We start from the raw sequence: 18,637 nt of genomic DNA on the forward strand, positions 1-18,637 counted from the left end.
GCAACAATAAATGCCGAGTGAAGAAGACGAAGTAAATATTCCAGAATTCGAGTCGAGAACAGCAGCCAACATGAGTAACGTAGAAGTAAACATCCTCGGAGTAGTGAAGCAGCTTAAAACACTTAATAAAAGCAAGTCTCCTGGTAGCGGGCTTTCAAACAATAATGAATGAAATGAATGGCCCTCTACCACCTACCCTACGACTCCGAGTTGCAATATTAAAACTCTTGGCTGGTTTCGTTGTCTAGGGGCTGGGATACGTAGTTGCCGTATTACAGGCAAAATACTGCTGCGTCTACAGTATACAATATGAATATACACATGAATCGAATGGTCGAAGCTCCTATCACTCGGCAATTACGAATTTAGAATGTAACAAAGACGTTTATAAATGAAAGTTTGCAATTAAATAATATCTGCAGGTACTTTCTTAACAATTTTAAATGATGAGCACGACAGTAGTACTTTTGAGAATGCGGTATATTTCTGCAAAACACTTATTGGTGTCAATGGTTCAAAATGGTTCCAATGGCTCTGAGCACTATGGGACTTAACAACTGTGGTCATCAGTCCCCTAGAACGTAGAACTACTTAAACCTAACTAACCTAAGGACATCACACACATCCATGCCCGAGACAGGATTCGAACCTGCGGCCGTAGCAGTGGTGTCGATGGTCCAGCAATTAAATAAAATATAAGGAAACAATAGATTCCTACAGCATGTAATTAGTTATGAACAACAACACAGTTCGCGAGATATTCATTTCTAAACGCACACTCCGTCTTCACTGTAGAGGCCACGGAAATCTCACAAGTTCACAAGTCGGCACTCCGCAGTATTTCTATCTCTCGCGACAACGCGCAAACCGCCCCGCTCTCTCCAATTCTCTCTCGCGACCGCCGCGCCGTCGCGTCCAGCCCTTTTCCGTCCTGTGAGAGTGTCCCTCGCGGCACACGCCCCAGAACTACCCCCGTGTCCTCTTTCGAAAAACCTCCTTCCCCACTTCCATACAGTCTCACCTTTAACGAGCGCTCTGATTGGCTAGAGCGCTCCCTCCATCTCTCCAAGCTAACGTACACTCACAAACATATTTAAGCACATACAAAAAAATAAATATTCCTACGGCTGGACCATAAACACGCTCTAACACACATTACTAAATACATAAACAAATTAAATAAACATATATCAAAGGAATAGTAACAAAAGATAGGCCAGTAGCCTAATGTCTCTGTGCTTTCTAAAACACGGTAAATATTTAACCAATTTCTTCATTAATAGTATATATTGGATATAAACAAAGGCATAGATGAATAAATATATTTATAAGCATGCTGCTACTGTTTTTTCGTGTAACTGTGGAGTACTTATGGCCTGACGTGATCGATAGTAAGCGGGTACTGTGACCTCCAATAGCTCATGTACTGTTTAAGTTACATGCCTGTAATTCATACCAATTTAGGTTTACACTAATAGCTTTCTAAAGACACGGCGATTGACAAAATCAGATGAAGCGTTTATATTTTGGAAATTCGTTTCTGGGTGTTACTTGTATAATTTCCCGTTGGATGCTAAACTTTAAACTAATAGAGATATTGTAAATCTGATTACACCATCAGAATCGTCGTGCAAGAAATAGTGATGTACATGTTTCTTTTTGAGGTATCATGATTCATCTGGCTGCTATTGATTTCTATACTAACTGTGAAATGTCTGCCATTACGGTTTCACAAAGTCCGCCATCTCTGGCAATCCCGGCATAGACACCTCCTTCGTCGACACAAAGCACCGTCCTCGTCACAGCGGAATTCCCAGCCACACGGCTGGGCCATGCGCTGGGGCTACCCCTCTCGTCCGGCTAACGTTTGCCACCACGTGTTTGCTGCCAGGCCGCGGCTTTGACGAGCGCTCTGTGCGGCCGCCCCAATTCCGAACATATAATATTTCCAGGGCGCGACAACTCGCCCGTTACCTCACATGGTCCAGACTGTATATCAGATAGGTTTCTTTCGGAGTATGCTGATGCATTAGCTCCATACTTAACAATCATATACAACCGTTCGCTCGACGAAAGATCCGTACCAAAAGATCGGAAAGTTGCACAGGTCACACCAACATTCAAGAAAGGTAGTAGGAATAATCTACTAAATTACAGGCCCATATCGTTAAGGTCGATATGTAGCAGGATTTTAGAACATATATTGTGTTCGAACATTATGAATTACCTCGAAGAAAACGCTCTATTGGCACACAGTCGCCGGCCGAGGTGGCCGAGCAGTTCTAGGCGCTACAGTCTGGAACCGCGCGACCTCTACGGTCGCAGGTTCGAATCCTGCCTCGGGCATGGATGTGTGTGATGTCCTTAGGTTAGTTAGGTTTAAGTAGTTCTAAGTTCTAGGGGACTGATCATCTTAGAAGGAGTTAAGTCCCATAGTGCTCAGAGCCATTTGAACCATTTGACACACAGTCAACATGGGTTTAGAAAACATCGTTCCTGTGGAACACAAGTAGCTCTTTATTCCCATGGCCGGCCGAAGTGGCCGCGCGGTTCTGGCGCTGCAGTCTGGAACCGTGAGACCGCTACGGTCGCAGGTTCGAATCCTGCCTCGGGCATGGATGTGTGTGATGTCCTTAGGTTAGTTAGGTTTAACTAGTTCTAAGTTGTAGGGGACTAATGACCTCAGCAGTTGAGTCCCATAGTGCTCAGAGCCATTTGAACCATTTTGTTCCCATGAAGCGCTGAGTGCGATTGACATGAGATTTCAGATCGATTCCGTATTTCTGGATTTCCGGAAGGCTTTTGACACTGTACCACACAAGCGGCTCGTAGTGAGATTGCGTGCTTATGAAATATTGTCTCAGTTATGTGACTCGATTTGCGATTTGCTGTCAGAGAGGTCACAGTGCATAGTAATTGACGGAAAGTCATCGAGTAAAAGAGAAGTGATTTCTGGCATTCCCCAAGGTAGTGCTATAGGCCCTTTGATGTTCCTTATCTACATAAACGATTTGGTAGACAATCTGAGCAGCCTTCTTCGGTTGTTTGCAGATTACGCTGTCGTTTATCGACTAATAAAGTCATCAGAAGATCAAAACAAACTGCAAAACGATTTAGAAAAAATATCTGAATGGTGCGGAAAGTGGCAGTTGACCCTAAATAACGAAAAGTGTGAGGTCAACAATATTAATGCTAAAAGGAACTCGTTAAACTTCGGTTCACGATAAATCAGTCTAATCTAAAAGCAGTAATTTCAACTAAATACCTAGGTATTACAATTACGAACAGCTTAAATTCTTAAATTGCAAGGAACACATAGAAAATGTTGTGGGGAAGGCTAACCAAAGACTGCGTTTTATCGGAAGGGCACTTAGAAAATGTAAAAGACCTACTAAGGAGACTGCCTGCACTACGCTTGTCCGTCCTCTTTTAGAATATTACTGCGCAGTGTGCGATCCTTGCCATATAAGACTGACGAAGTACGTCGAAAAAGTTCAAAGAAAGGCAGCACTTTTTGTATTATCACGAAATATGGGAGAGAGTGTCACAGAAATGATACAGGATTTGTGCTGGAAATCGTTAAAAGAAAGGCGTGTTTCGTTGCGACGGAATCTTCTCACGAAATTCCAATCATCAACTTTCTCCTGCGGATGCGAAAATATTTTTTTGACACCGACCTACATAGGGAGGAACGATCATCGCGATAAAATAAGGGAAATCAGAGCTCGTACGGAAAGATACAGGTGTTCATTCTTTCCGCACGCTATACGAGATTGGAATAATAGAGAATTGTGAAGGTTGTTCGATGAACCCTCTGCCAGGTACTGAAATGTGATTTGCAGAGTTTCCATGTAGGTGTAGAATTAGAAACTTGTAAACGGGTGTACTTTTTTTTTTTTTTTTTTTTTTTTTGGCATTGCATGTTAATGGAATATGCTGTGCCGCATCTCGAAATGGTTCAAATGGCTCTGAGCACTATGGGACTCAACTGCTGAGGTCATTAGTCCCCTAGAACTTAGAACTAGTTAAACCTAACTAACCTAAGGACATCACAAACATCCATGCCCGAGGCAGGATTCGAACCTGCGACCGTAGCGGTCTCGCGGTTCCAGGCTGCAGCGCCTTTAACCGCACGGCCACTTCGGCCGGCCCGCATCTCGAAATCTGAACTTTACGTTCGCGGGAAAATATGTCACGTTGTATAAAATGCGTGCAGATAGTGACTTGTAAGAGTGAAAGGTAATGATGATATCGAAAAGCATGTGATGGGAACTGTGTCGTTCTCAGCTGGACTTGGGGGCAGTCCCACAGTCCGCGTTCGACTCCATTTTTCAGTCCAGTGCACAATTTTAATCTGCAAAGATCACATTAAAAGCGTATCATTATATTCAATTAAATTACATTACATTAAAAGGTATTACCTGCAACTCAGCAAAGTCATTAGATCTAACAACACGGAGAGCTCAATGCACTCACATCAGGTAAATCTAGGGTCCTATTCGTTCGACTTAGACTTCATGTATCGTTATAAGATGCCGGGGATTCGTCTTTTGTTATCAGTTTACGTGCACGAAATAACATTTGTTCACGTCAAAGTCAAAATTGTAGAAAAATTACAATTATTTAAAATATTAGTATAACTCAAGCGATTATTCAGAAACACGGATAATTTGTAATGAAATTTTTATTTGAAATGTTAGGTGAGCTGTGTAACGCCATTCAGGATGAGACGAATATAAATTATGTATTTCGGTAGAAACGCTTAAGGCTGCAAACAAAATAATACAAAAGGAATTTGCAAATTAGATTACGGAGCTCCAACGAATGAAATTCCCCAAAACTAGAACAATGTTGCACAAAAGACTACCTATGTAACACAAACATTCAATATCTTATATCGTTGTGGGTTTAACAACAGTCTCTGAGCGGTCACAAGCGAATAACACTCTCATTTCTTGAGCAGAAATGTTTTGTGCGAACCACGCCACTGTGTTTGCTTACATTAATTCACAACAGGGTATAACATTTAAGTGCCGTGTATAGTGTTAAATGCAAACGAAGCGTATGATCTGTTTTCATAGTTTCCGACGAGACATCTTGTTCATACGTACATGTAAGAATATGTAACACGCTCCAAGACTAGAATTAACGGCACACCGCAAAGGAAATATTCGAATAGGACGGAAATCGGTAGATGTGATGTACGTATACAGTCAAATAAATGACTACAATTTCAGAAAAAATGGATGATTTATTCAAGAGAAAGAGCTTCACAAATTGACCAACTCAGTAACGCTTTGGTTCACCTCTGGTATTTAAGGAAGCAATTATCCGGCTTTGCTTTGACTGACGGAGTTATTGGATGTCCTCTGGAGGGTAATCGTACCAAATTTTGTCTAACTGACGAGTCGATGACCAAAGTCCCGAGCCGGTTGGAGGCCTCTCCCCACACTGTCGCACATGTCCCCTATTGGGGACAGATTCGGTGATCTTGCTGGCGGAGATATGGTATGGCAAGCAATTACACAAGCAGTAGGAATTCTTGCCGTGTGGAAGTGGGAATCATCTTTGTGAAATGTAAGCCTAGGATGGCTTGCCGTGAAGGGCAACGAAACGGGGCGTAGAATATCGTCGATGTACCGTTATGTTTTATGGATGCTGCGGATGACTGTCAAAGGGGTCCTGCTATGAAAAAAAGGCACTTCAGACCATTACTCCTGGCTGTCACACCCTTTGGCGTGCGACAATCAGGCTGGTATCCCACCGGTGTCCGGGATATCTTCAGACACGTCTTCGGTCTGGAATCTCATTAACTGGAGTAGAATTACCGTCAGTGATGAGTCCCACTTTGAGCTGAGCCCCGATGTCCTGCGAAGGCGTGTCTGGAAGCGCCCCAGGCACTGATGGGATACCAATCTGACTCTCCTCCGCCATGCGACCCGACAACCAGGACTGATGGTGTGGGGTACCATTTCTTCTGATAGCAAGACCTGTTTGGATGCCATCCGCGGCACCCTTACAAAACAGCGGTACATCGAAGATATTCTACGCCTCGTCTTGCTGCCCCTGATTGCAAGCCAGCTCGGGATTTTGACGCCAACTGGACAGAATTTGGCCAGATGTCCCTCAGGACGACATTCAAGAAGTTTTTCAATCAATTCCAAGTCGAATAACTGCTTTCATAAGGTTCAGAGGTAGACCAATGCGTTATTGACTTGCTCAATTTGTGAAACTCTTTCTGTTGGATAAATCATCCAATATTTCTGATATTATAATCATTTGTTTCTTTGTACATGTATATCACTTCCACCTATTACTGTCGCATTCGTGTAATTCCTTCGTGGTGTGTCGTTTTTTTTTCTGTCGTAGAGTGTATTTACCACCTACCTTCGCCAACTCGTATCCTACACCAATTCATCCACTTCCCACACCTTCTTTTCTTGGAGCACCTGCGGATCAAAGGCATTAATCACAAAATCGACTCCGGCACTCAGTATACCAACCAAACCAGTCACCCTGCTGCATCATTACATCTGTATACCAGCTTTCATGCACCTTCATGCAGTACCCACCCTCTCCCACTGGAAATTCAACCAACCCCAACTACGCAACGATGAAATCCGTCCTGATGTATGCCCTTTCCATCCTAGTCACAACTCCCCATCTCTCACCACCCAGTTCCCAGCCATCCCCTTCCTCCCCCTCGATGACTTTCAGTGGTTACCCATGGTACCAAAAACGGTTGAAATAACTCCAAGCACTATTAGACTTAACATCTGGGGTCATAAGTCACCTAAACTTAGAACTACTTAAACCTAACTAACCGAAGGACATCACACACATTCATACCCGAGGCAGGATTCAAACCTGCGACCGTAGCACCAGCGCGGTTCCGGACCCCGTGTTACCACAAGCCCTATAGTCGTTCTCACAAATCAACTTCCGTCATGATCATGATTATTAGCATGATTTACCACCATGACCATTGTGTCATATCAGCTTTATTACCGTTAATGATTATATTTTAAATGTAAAATAAAATCATGTAAAAAGTTTTAAAAATCCACCAAATTTGCATTTTAAAAAATGGTTAATTTTTATCTCCTTTTATATACTTTAAAACTTATATTAGATGCGTAAAACCCTTGGCTGAATAGCGGTTTTATCTGGGTGCGCCCCGCCCCTTCACGGGGAATTAAAATAACAACAAAAGAAAAAAGTAATATTCTGAAGACGACACGTTAATCAGAAATATCTAAGAAGTACACATTTCGTAAATAAAGTTGCACCCCGCCGTGTTTTTCACATATGGTCACATTATGCCATTCATTTAACCTTTTATACATTTTATTTTCATTTTCCTCGTTACACGACTCAAAAGCCAAAATCGTAATAGTGGAAATAATAAAAAAGCACAGAGGCAAATGGTGACTGTTATCAATAAAGATGGTATAATTTTTCTGCTGCAGAAGGCAAGATACTAAAAATTAGCCCCCTCTCCGCCAAGCACAAAATATTCATTAGTACTATCACCAATTGCATAAAGGAATATTGAGTTCTAACTAAACGAAGAAACTATCTAGCCTTAGAAGTATATGCAGCACAACTGACTACTTAGAAGTAGTGAATCAAATTACAAATCACGTAATAACTGTTAACTGCTTGTTTTACTGGGGTTTCTTTGATTTTGAAAAAGGAATTAAATTACGGGAGTGAGTTTGCGATCATTACACATTTTTTTTCGAGCAGTAGTGTCCATATAGCTTAATGTTAGTTATGTAGTAAAAATGGAAATTTTTACAAGATATGAAGAGCCAGGAGAAAGTACCAGTTACGTCAATTATTATGAGACTTAAAAAAACGATTTTAATATATGAATGTGATAACGTCAATATATAAGAACATAAAATACTGTTTATTTCATAAAATAAAAGTCTCGGAAGCATCTAATGTGAAAATAGCTTTATTGGCATCCAGAGTGTTCCCACAAGGAAGTTAATTCCCAAAATCCAGTCAAAAATCACACTGCAAGAGAAAAGAAACACGTAAGTCAAGCGAAACAGACGCAATAATTCCACTATAATCTCGACTAAACGAATTTCTGGTTGTGATAATACAGCGATAGTATAAATGTAGTGAATATTTAGCTGTGATGCAGCTGATTGAAGAACTCCATAGCATCAGGACGGAAAAACGTAATCAATCATTATAGGTATTTTAGTATGGGAATTGGAACGAGACCTAGAAAAAACTACAGGTTTGTTCTCGTTAGATAACAGTAACCAGAAGAAAACTACAAAGCTGTTGTGCATTAGACAAGTAAGAAATTATGCAGTCAAATATATTATGGACAGTTAAAACAGCCTATTTGTTGGATGACATTTTCATGGTTTTCTTATGAAGCCAGTTTGCATTCCTTTGTGATAACTCGTTTGATATTTAAGGATACGGCAGCGTCTGGAGTAAATTGATGATATCTTAATAGGTCGACTTTTTAAAAGGCATTATGAAGCGTTCTTTGAGTCCAACAGTGTTTTCCATTTCTGGATTATCACAGACCACAGTCAAAGGAGATGGCTTGTATCTGGATGCTTCGATCATTTCTTGGAAATCTTCAGGTGTTTCCATCAGTGCCTTTGCGCTCCATGATCCAAAATTTTTATCGCACTCGAAGTTCGGAAGGCCATGCACAGGGAATGTAACCTTGATCTTCTTCAGTCTACTAATTTGACAGTGTTACAAAATGAATGATGTGGAAGGCGGCAAAGTTTTTATTTTGACCACCACAAAATGTACAAAAGGTCCCACGAGGAATGGTCAGTATTTGTGGAGATGACAGGAACGACCATTCGAAGCAAAAAATTGCAGTAAACATGAGCTGTAGAATGCATACCTTAAGAGCAACGAGCACTTACACATATTCGCTACTGTGAAACGTTTTTTTCTACTGAACACGTGCTCATATCTCTTAAGATATGCATTCTAGAGCACATGGTTACTACACTTTTTTGATTCGAATGATCGTTCCTGTTAATTCCTGAATACTGACCATTCCTTCTCTGTAGTGTCCTAATCCAAGGTATTTGCAATGAACTGAGAGAGGAATGACGTCACTTTTGCGCTTTTCTTCCCATTCATAATAAAGATATAGTATTTACTTGCTGCAAGAACATGTGTACTAAACGAATACATAGCATACCCCCTTTCTTTTTATTTTTTTCCTTGCCTCCAATTTACTGGTGGGGGAAGGGGGGGGGGGCGATGGAGAGGGTACATCAGAATTTCAGAATACTGTTTGCTCTAAGCTCTCGTAGCCGTATGAGTCACCACTTATTTACCTCTTCTTTGCCCTGAAAAATTAACTTACCTGCTTCTTTCCCCTCACAGTAACACCTTGGATGTTCATATCTCTCAACTCGCTGTATATTTCTTTGTTCAGTTTTAGCCTCTCAGCTGATGCATATGACGAGTGTAAATCGAGTTGTATCAATAACTCACTTTCGCAAAAAAAAGTGACTTACCATGTTTGTTTCCCCCTTGACCTATATTGAAAAATACGTACATCAGTGTCACAACTGCCATTACAGTTCTTCAGTACAGTAAACCATTGGCAACTGAAAAAGGAATCAGACAGACAGCTTCAACTACTGTCAAAAGATGTAGTGAATATCTTCAGATCAATGAACTGAGAAAACGAAGACTAAATACGGATAAGTACAACACATTAGATACTTCTACACTTTGTTCCTGACATTTCACTTTTTGGTTGTGCTATGCACAAGCTTCAACAGGTAAAGGAAGAATGTAATAGAGAATATTCAAAAGTAAACGTGAAAATAAATTACTATCAGACTCAAAAAATGATCTGTAAACTAATAGGTAAGAAAATAACAGTCAAGTAACTGCGGCAATTGGGTTTTGGTATCTGAACAGAAAAAGTGAATGGACGGAAACAGAAATAAACGGAAGAATAAAAGTAACATGGACAGTTATTGGCAATCCAGGTAATGCTTTCAAAATAAAGCTTCTGTTGTGTTGCTCAGTGCTCTGACTTTTTTGTGTGCGAGATGGAAATTAAATTCGTCACCTCTCAAAAATTCAGTGTTTTTTCAATGGAGAGAAGCATATTGGAAATTAGTAGAATAGACAGAGAAGGAGATAAATATATGAGGAAAACAGTGGAAGACGCAGTTATGAACGCAATGAAAAGAAAATTAAGGTGGGCAGGGAAAAGATCGCAAGAGGGTAGGTGACATACACAACATACACGAAACTAGCATGGATACCTATCGTCTATCGCAACGTTTGAGAAAGTCTGGTGGAGGCATTTATTCATCATGGGATTTCAAAAGGGGTCTGATGATTATGATAATAACAATAAGATTAATAATAGTAATGATGGTTCAAAAGGGTCTGAACGCTATGGGAGTTACCTTCTGTGGTCATCAGTCCCCTAGAACTTAGAACTACTTAAACCTAACAAACCGAAGGACATCACACACATCCATGCCCGAGGCAGGATTCGAACCTGAGTCAGTAGCGGACGCGCGGTTCCAGACTGTAGCGCCTAGAACCGCTCGGCCACCCCGGCCGGCTAATAATGATGAACGATGATAATTGATGATAATGATGTGATGATTATCCACATGTTAAACGCTACCGCCTTTTAAATCTACGATCATACACTGAACGTGTGTGAGACATGTTGTTTATACTTCTTGTACCACTACAGTTTCCCGATTTACAGTTCCATTAGCGGATGTTACCCGGGACGAGCGTCTGTAGGAGAGCCAATGTGTAGATTGAATTTACCTGATTTTTCCTATCGTGATTTTTCCACAAGATGCATGTTGGAGGAAGTAACAATTTCAGAAGACCGAATTAAGTATTTCTGTCTGCCTTAGGACGTCTTCCATGGATGTTACAGATGCACAGGGTGGCTGAACCACTAAATGATAGTAGAAGCGTTTCTAAAGGTTTCGTTGCTACCAGCTTTGTTTTATTGGGTCATATGATAGGGTACTAACCGCTAGCCCCACATACGGAAAAGTGCCAGCCGCCACTACGTACGAGATGCTGGGTGCGCGCAGCCTCTGACTGACCTGAAGTGCAGCAGTGCGTTCCCCGCGCGTCCGCTCGCCTCCAGGCACTGGAGGACGCTCTGAGTGACGAGGAAGGCAATGAAGACGGAGGCACAGTCCGTCGGGCAGGGACCTGCCGTCGCTGTCCCAGACCCCGGCAAGCAGCTGCAGTTGCCGAACACCTGCGCGGCAGATATGGTGCTGGTTTCGCTAGTAATGTATAGCTCCTACTACTACAATTCCTCCAGGGAGATGTACCACAAAAGGAAATAAAAAGAAATGTGAAAAATATAGTTGCTTAAGTACACTACTGGACATTCAGATTGCTACACCACGAAGATGACGTGCTACAGACGTGAAATTTAACCGATAGGAAGAAGATGCTGTGATATGCAAATGATTAGCTTCTCAGAGCATTTACACAAGGTTGGCGCCGGTGGCGACACCTACAACGTGCTGACATGAGGAAAGTTTCCAAGCGATTTCACATACACAAACAGCAGTCGACCGCCGTTGCCTGGTGAAACGTTGTTGTAATGCCTCGTGTAAAGAGGATAAATGTGTACCATCACGTTCCCGACTTTGATAAATGTCGGATTGTAGCCTATCGCGATTGCGGTTTATCGTATCGCGACATTGCTGCTCGCCTTGGTCGAGATCCAATGACTGTTGGCAGAATATGGAATCGGTGGGAACAGGAGGGTAATGCGGAACGCCGTGCTGGATCCCAACGACCTCGTATCACTAGCAGTCGAGATGATAGGCATCTTATCCGCATGGCTGTAACGGATCGTGCAGGCACGTCTCGATCCCTGAGTCAACAGATGGGGACGTTTGGAAGACAATAAGCATCTGCACGAACAGTTCGACGACGTTTTGCAGCATCATGGACTATCAACTCGGAGACCATGGCTGCGGTTACCGTTGACGCTGCATCACAAACAGGAGCGCCTGCGATGGTGTACTCAACGACGAACCTGGGTGCACGGATGGCAAAACGCCATTTTTTCGGATGAATCAAGGTTCTGTTAACAGCATCATGATGGTCGCATTCGTGTTTAGTGACATCTCGGTGAACGCACATTGGAAGCGTGTATTCGTCATCGCCATACTGGCGTATCACCCGGCGTGATGGTATGGGGTGCCATTGGTTAACGTCTCCGTCACCTCTTGTTCGCATTGACGTCACCTTGAACAGTGGACGCTACATTTCAGATGTGTTACGACTCGTGGCTCTACCCTTCATTCGATCCCTGCGAAACCCTACATTTCAGCAGGATAATGCACGACCGATTTTGCAGGCCCTGTACGGGCCTTTCTGGATATACGAAATGTTCGACTGCTGCCCTGGCCAGCACATTCTCCAGATCTCTCACCAATTGAAAACGTCTGGTCAATGGTGGCCGAGCAACTGGCTCGTCACAATACGCCAGTCACTACTCTTGATGAACAGTGGTAACGTGTTAAAGCTGCACCTGTACACGCCATACAATCTCTGTTTGACTCAATGCCCAGGCGTATCAAGGCCGTTATTATGGCCAGAGGTGGTTTTGCTGGGTACTGATTTCTCAGGATCTATGCACCGAAATTGCGTGAAAATGTAATCACATGTCAGTTCTAGTATAATATATTTGTCCAATGAATACCCGTTTATCATCTGCATTTCTTCTTGGTGCAGCAATATTAATGGCCAGTAGTGCAGTAAACATTTAACAATAACTTAATTTAATTTAACAATTTCCACGGCAGCAGGTAAGACAAAGCTACAGTACAACTTTGCTAATCCGACTTCGGATGTTCCGTCTCCCCATTTAGTCAGACCATCCCAATTCCAGCGTTTGTGTTTAAGTGCTCGGTCCTCTGTACAGTCAGGTCTGGACTTGAGGATGACGCATCGTCCACGATATTGGTCAATAGCCCATTGACAGTTGCTGGGTGCAATAGTTCAGTCAGATTTCACATTAAATATCTTGTTTCTAACTTGATCGGTAAGCGTTATTGTCCATGAATTGCATGAATTTATTTTACAAACTAGTCAAGGTGTTCCTCTAACATACTAATGGGCATCAACTAAACGAAAACGTGTGGCGTCCTATTTTGAATCGGACATTGCGCTCAGTTACGTGAGTGAGTGGTACAGGACAGCTGACGTTGGACGCACAACGCAACTGTTGACCAAATCATAGACGCTGTAACTCGAACAATCGGAAACAACGAGAAAGATGTCGACGACATTGAAGACAATGAATCTACGGCTCGAGTACTTCATACGGATGCTAAAAAGGCATTGATAGAGCCATTCACATCGAGCAAAGATCCACGTCTATCTCAACAGACATTTTGTCGCTTAGGGGTTGGCAGAACATAGCGGCAAATGAAGGTCGTCCTTTGTTGAGCAAAAGAAAATTACAGACTTTTGTCGTCCTGACTAAGAACACAACTTTTTACCGTGTAATTTCTCATGTTGTAATCAGGTAAGTGCAAATCAGTTGTGTGTCAATGCAATACTGTAGTAAGGTATGTATAGATGTCAAACTTTCACTCACAGAAAGAGTATTTTACCATATGACAGAGATGTGTTTTACAGTGCAGAAGATACTGTACGTTACACTTTCGTGTAAGAGTTTTTGATATGGCTACGTTTTCTTTTCATTCTGGTACTGTTTTAACACGGAACTATATTTCAGACAGTATTTCTATCTGTAAATTAAAATTGTACTGTGTCGTATTGTGAAGTTATGGGTCAATGAAAGTGTTCCTCTGACAATGCGAACATTCTTGCGTTCCGACCTTGCTCTCGGTCCTGTAGGAAATGGGGTAGTGAGGTTCTATTGTACTGGGCTATTTATCCAGTCATTACATTTGGCCTACTTAAAGAAAATTGATAAAATTTAAAAATCATACACAAAAGATATGAAAATGAAAATAACACATAAAAACGATTTACAACGGTATATACAACAAATTAATTATTGCTCCAAGGGGCTAAATTGCTTTGAGGAACTTCAGTACATAGTAAAAACGCTGCGCCATTACATTTGGAAATCTTGGGCTCATCACTCAAATTATTTTTCGATACTGCTGGAAGCCGTTTCAAAATGTATTGTCCAGATGCAAATTTTTTTTTCGTCTAGTGACCACTGAGGGAAAATGGCAATTCCTTTTGAAGGAGTCCATATTACGTACCGTAAATCTCATAAACTACGTATACTCCAGTGATGACACAGAATTCGCAGACGCTGTAGCAATTATTTGCAAGAAGTTCGTGAGGTGACGCCGCAAGTCGTTCTGTTTGTCTGTTCTCATGCTAAGAATACTCTTTTTAAATGCCCTGATTTGCCCTATATTTTGATAACATTAGATACACTACAATGAACGCAGTCAAAATGAATGAGTTTTCGCGTTTCAGTGTTAGACTTTGGTGACAACGCTTGTAGTAAAAGTCAGCATTTTGCATCTGCACGAGATCCAGAACACGATATTTCCAAGAGCGCTTCTTATCTACTTTTAGTCTCAAGAAACTTTTAAATCGACCTCACTGAATTGGGTCAACTAGTAACAGTACAATATCGCTTCTACAACAGTTCATTTCCAGAAAGTTTAACCACTGTGTTTTGTTGCAGGCAATCGCCATTAAATTAAGTGTAATGAGATGGTCTATTACGCTTATGCAGTCCTTCTCAAAAGCCTTGAAAAACACTGATAGTAAGATTATCGAGCTGCAATTGAGTGCATACTCTTTCCTTTTGCCCCCCCCCCCCTCCTCCTTTATGATCACTGGAACACCTGAAGTGTGTTTCTGAAGAAGTCTCTGCAATACTCACCGTTGTACCATTGATGACGTAGCCGTCGTTGCAGCCGGCATGACACGGGGAGAAGTAAGTGTCGCCGCTGCCCTCGTCACACACGGGAGAGAACGTCACGTGTGGTCCACAGGAGCACGCGTTGTTGCAGTCTGACGTCATGTTCCACCTGCACAACATAAATACGAAAGTAATCTTTACCCCATATTACAAGTGCACATTGACGCTTCTATTTCATTTCATTTAATGAACGAGAATTCACCTCCATCTTTATATTTTAACTAAAGTTCAGGCTTGATCACAACACTTATGTTTCGATAACATAGGTGACGGGTTTCGGTTATATTTATATAACCATCTTCAGACCCATGGCTTCCTTGGAGGATGGTAGGCGGAGCTCTCCTCAGCTGCTACGAAGTCAACGTAGCAAAAAAATGTTCAAATGTGTGTGAAATCTTATGGGACTTAACTGCTAAGGTCATCAGTCCCTAAGCTTACACACTACTTAACCTAAATTATCCTAATGACAAACACACACACCCATGCCCGAGGGAGGACTCGAACCTCCTCCGGGACCAGCCGCACAGTCCAAGACTGCAGCGCCCTAAACCGCTCGGCTAATCCCGCACGGCTCAATGTAGCAGCTGCGAAGAGCTCCGCCTACCATCCTCCGAGGAAGCCATGGGTCTGAAGATGGTTAAATAAATATAACAGAAACCGGTCACCTATGTTATTGAGACATAATTGTTGTGATCAAGACTGAACTTTAGTTAAAATACAATACTATATTGATCACTGTTTCCAAAAATGCTTACCAAAATTGTACCTACGTCTTTCTTCATCCTACCCTTTAACTATTAAGTTTCTTTAGTACTGTACCGAAATACACTGACTCGACAAAAGTCGTGGGATACGTACTATTATCACGTCGGATCTCCTTCTGCCCGGCGTAGTGCAACAACTCGACGTGACATGCAAACAACAAGTCGCTGGAAGTCCGTATCGCATATCCACTACTTTATTAATTATATGACGGTGTATACAGGGTGTCCCAGCTATCTTGTCCACCCAAGATATCTCTGGAACAATAACAGCTATTGGAAAACGACTTTCACCGGTATCGATGTAGGGCTGGGGCCCATGAATGTACATATTTGGAAACATTCTAAAACGAAAGCATATGTGTTTTTTAACACAAACTTATGTTTTTTTTTAAATGGACCTCCTATATTTTTTCTTCAGCAATCCATAGCATGACAAAGCACATACACAATGGCGTTGATTGCATCGCAATATTCCCATTACATCCCGAGATATTAAGACGCGAAGTTGACGCTTGAAACACCCGACATGCGCTGCTAGCGCACGTCCTGAGGCTCAGGCGTGAACCCCATGCTGCCCGTAATCGCGATGTAATTGACATGAGTAATCACACCTCCATACTTATCAAGAGGTCCGAAACGAATAATACGGTCTGCTGCCATTCTGCATTAACGCCGTACATTCCAGCAGGTATTTATCCCATAGGCTAAGGGGTGATGCGGTTCTGTAACATATCTGTGTACCGCAACGTTAGTCACAAAGTTAACTTCGCTTTTCGTTAATCCGTTACTAAAAAGGTAATGCCGTTCAACGTTAAAACTTTACTCCTTTCTACGAGTGATTTCTTTTAATCTGCTCTCTCTGGGCTATTATTCCAATCTACACTAATTCTGGGTACACACGGCCCTCTGCGATGTCAGTCGGGAATATTCCTTTGGAAACTTTCCTCGACATGTGATCGTCTTAATGTTTGACTGTCATTCTAACTTCCACTCGAAACTATTCCAGAACATGTTACGGAACTCTACACCCGTCGCCTTGGCGAACCGTCGAGAATAATCTGCATTGGCGTGTTTAGAAATCACTGAGGAGTAAACAGCTTTCAGTTGACTCAGAACTTGTTATCTCATCCTGTTCGTTACTCATCTGTTCCATGCACTTGAAAGCCTGTGTCTACTTCTCAGTGTGATCTAACATGTAATTAAATTGTTAAGATTTTCTGTGTAACATGTACTTAAAAGTATTAAAATTTTCTTTGGTCAGGGGACCACTGAACATGATGCACCCATTTGGAATGCAGCGCAACCACAATTTTTGCTCTCATCTACAGTGTGGAATCACTACAGCCCCTTCAACATCAATTTGAACGTGATCCTAAGCAGCAAAGGGTGTTTACCCTTTTTCAGCCTCCCTGTTATCCGTCCTCCTTATGGCATGAATAAAACGGCGTAGGGTACTTCTAAGGCGCCCCAGTTAGGCAACACACTCGTTGGTTCCGACCCACATTTCTTGAGATTTCTAAACATGTGCCTTTACTGAGATAACTGGTGAATTATTCCTAGGCAACTGCAGGCAGGCAACGGGCTTGGGAGGGTGGGGGGGAGAGAGGAGGAGGAGAGAGTGTCAAGGGCTTGCCTACCTGCAGGCGCCTAGAGCTACTTCATATGTTTTCTGTACAAAGGCACATTTTTCATATTTCCATTAAATCTGGTAGGACGCTGTCGGCGATGTTGCCGCACTGAAAGGACTTAGAGGGGGGTTCTTTTGCAGTTTTATTCACGTACGCGTAAATATCTGCGTTCAAACTGCGTCGAGTAGTTTTGAACGATCCCTAGATCTTCCACACTGTGAACCAGATTAAAAATTTCTGCGATCATGTTCAGCGGAGATCCAGGGCACGTATTCTCAGAGAAGAGTTGAAACGTCCGGAAGTGTCATATTGTCAAGAATGCCGGCTGCATTACGCAATACGAACTGTCGTTTTCAACCGCGAAGTGTGTGGACTCAATGACCCAAGGAAAGGGTTGGTTTCGTTGACTCACTTTATGCTACACTGTGAGCCCTTTTCGTGTCGACTGGGAGGTGGCGATGTGTCTGAAATGTTTCCCTCGGCCACCCTTAAGAAAACAGCGTGATTTCAGCACATAGGCTTCACTGTTCTGACCTCCATCGCGAAGCGGCAAAATAAGAGGTGAAAGTTGGGTAACAGGGGGATGTGACGACCTTCCCATTGTACGGCATATCCATGGTGGCACAGGGCAGAAGTGCAGTGAAATTTGATGCCAATGTGGCATTAGTAACCCACCTTACACGTCACATGAACTTCTGAGCTCTGGTCTTTTTTTGGCATTTGGGGACAGCTGGACAGCTTCTTGTTTGAAGCGTTGTCGAGCCCGAGGGCGATTTTGTAGGGCGTCACGCTTTTGGACCACTACAGAGGAAGCTTGTAGACTCCTTTTAGAGAAAATTCGAAATTAGCCGCCGCAATGGGGTTTCGAAAAAGAGATCCTTCAATTGTGTTGCGCAATGTCAGAGCGCTCACATCGCTGTCTGCTGCCCTAAACACCTTCCTCTTATCTCCGTTAATATCACAGTTATAGAAGCTGTTCGTATGGGACATATTTCGAGGAAATTTATTTTATTTGCTTTGTATCCCGTGAGTAATTAGTGTTAAAGGAAAATTTCATACTGACACTGCTGTAAGCAAGAATCAGAGTTCTAAGGCAACTAAATTAATGCGGACACTGCATGTGATATAATTGCGAAGAAAACTGTTAGCGCACAACTTAAGACTCATGTTGGAACAACTTTCAGATGAATTTACTACAATCTGTGCATGTGCTTCATTATTTTCATTCAGTTACAGACCTGACTGAATGATGAAAATGATGCGTTATATCATTTACAAGGTTTGAAGGACACATGGCGGCT

At 42.3% G+C, this 18,637-nt stretch overlaps 1 protein-coding gene across 2 annotated transcripts in view; it reads right to left on the reverse strand.

The window, feature by feature from the left end:
• The window catches only part of LOC126235009 (solute carrier organic anion transporter family member 74D-like), a 123,420-nt gene that overhangs the window by 29,297 nt on the left and 75,486 nt on the right, over positions 1-18,637 (reverse strand). For both annotated transcript variants that reach the window (XM_049943755.1, XM_049943748.1), the window contains 2 exons: positions 14,906-15,053; positions 11,103-11,263 (listed from right to left, as the gene is read on the reverse strand). In XM_049943755.1, the coding sequence (XP_049799712.1) occupies positions 11,103-11,263; positions 14,906-15,053 (309 nt within the window). The remainder of the gene's footprint in view (positions 1-11,102; positions 11,264-14,905; positions 15,054-18,637) is intronic.

This window comes from Schistocerca nitens, chromosome 1 (assembly GCF_023898315.1).
Source record: "Schistocerca nitens isolate TAMUIC-IGC-003100 chromosome 1, iqSchNite1.1, whole genome shotgun sequence".
Taxonomy (NCBI): domain Eukaryota; kingdom Metazoa; phylum Arthropoda; class Insecta; order Orthoptera; family Acrididae; genus Schistocerca; species Schistocerca nitens.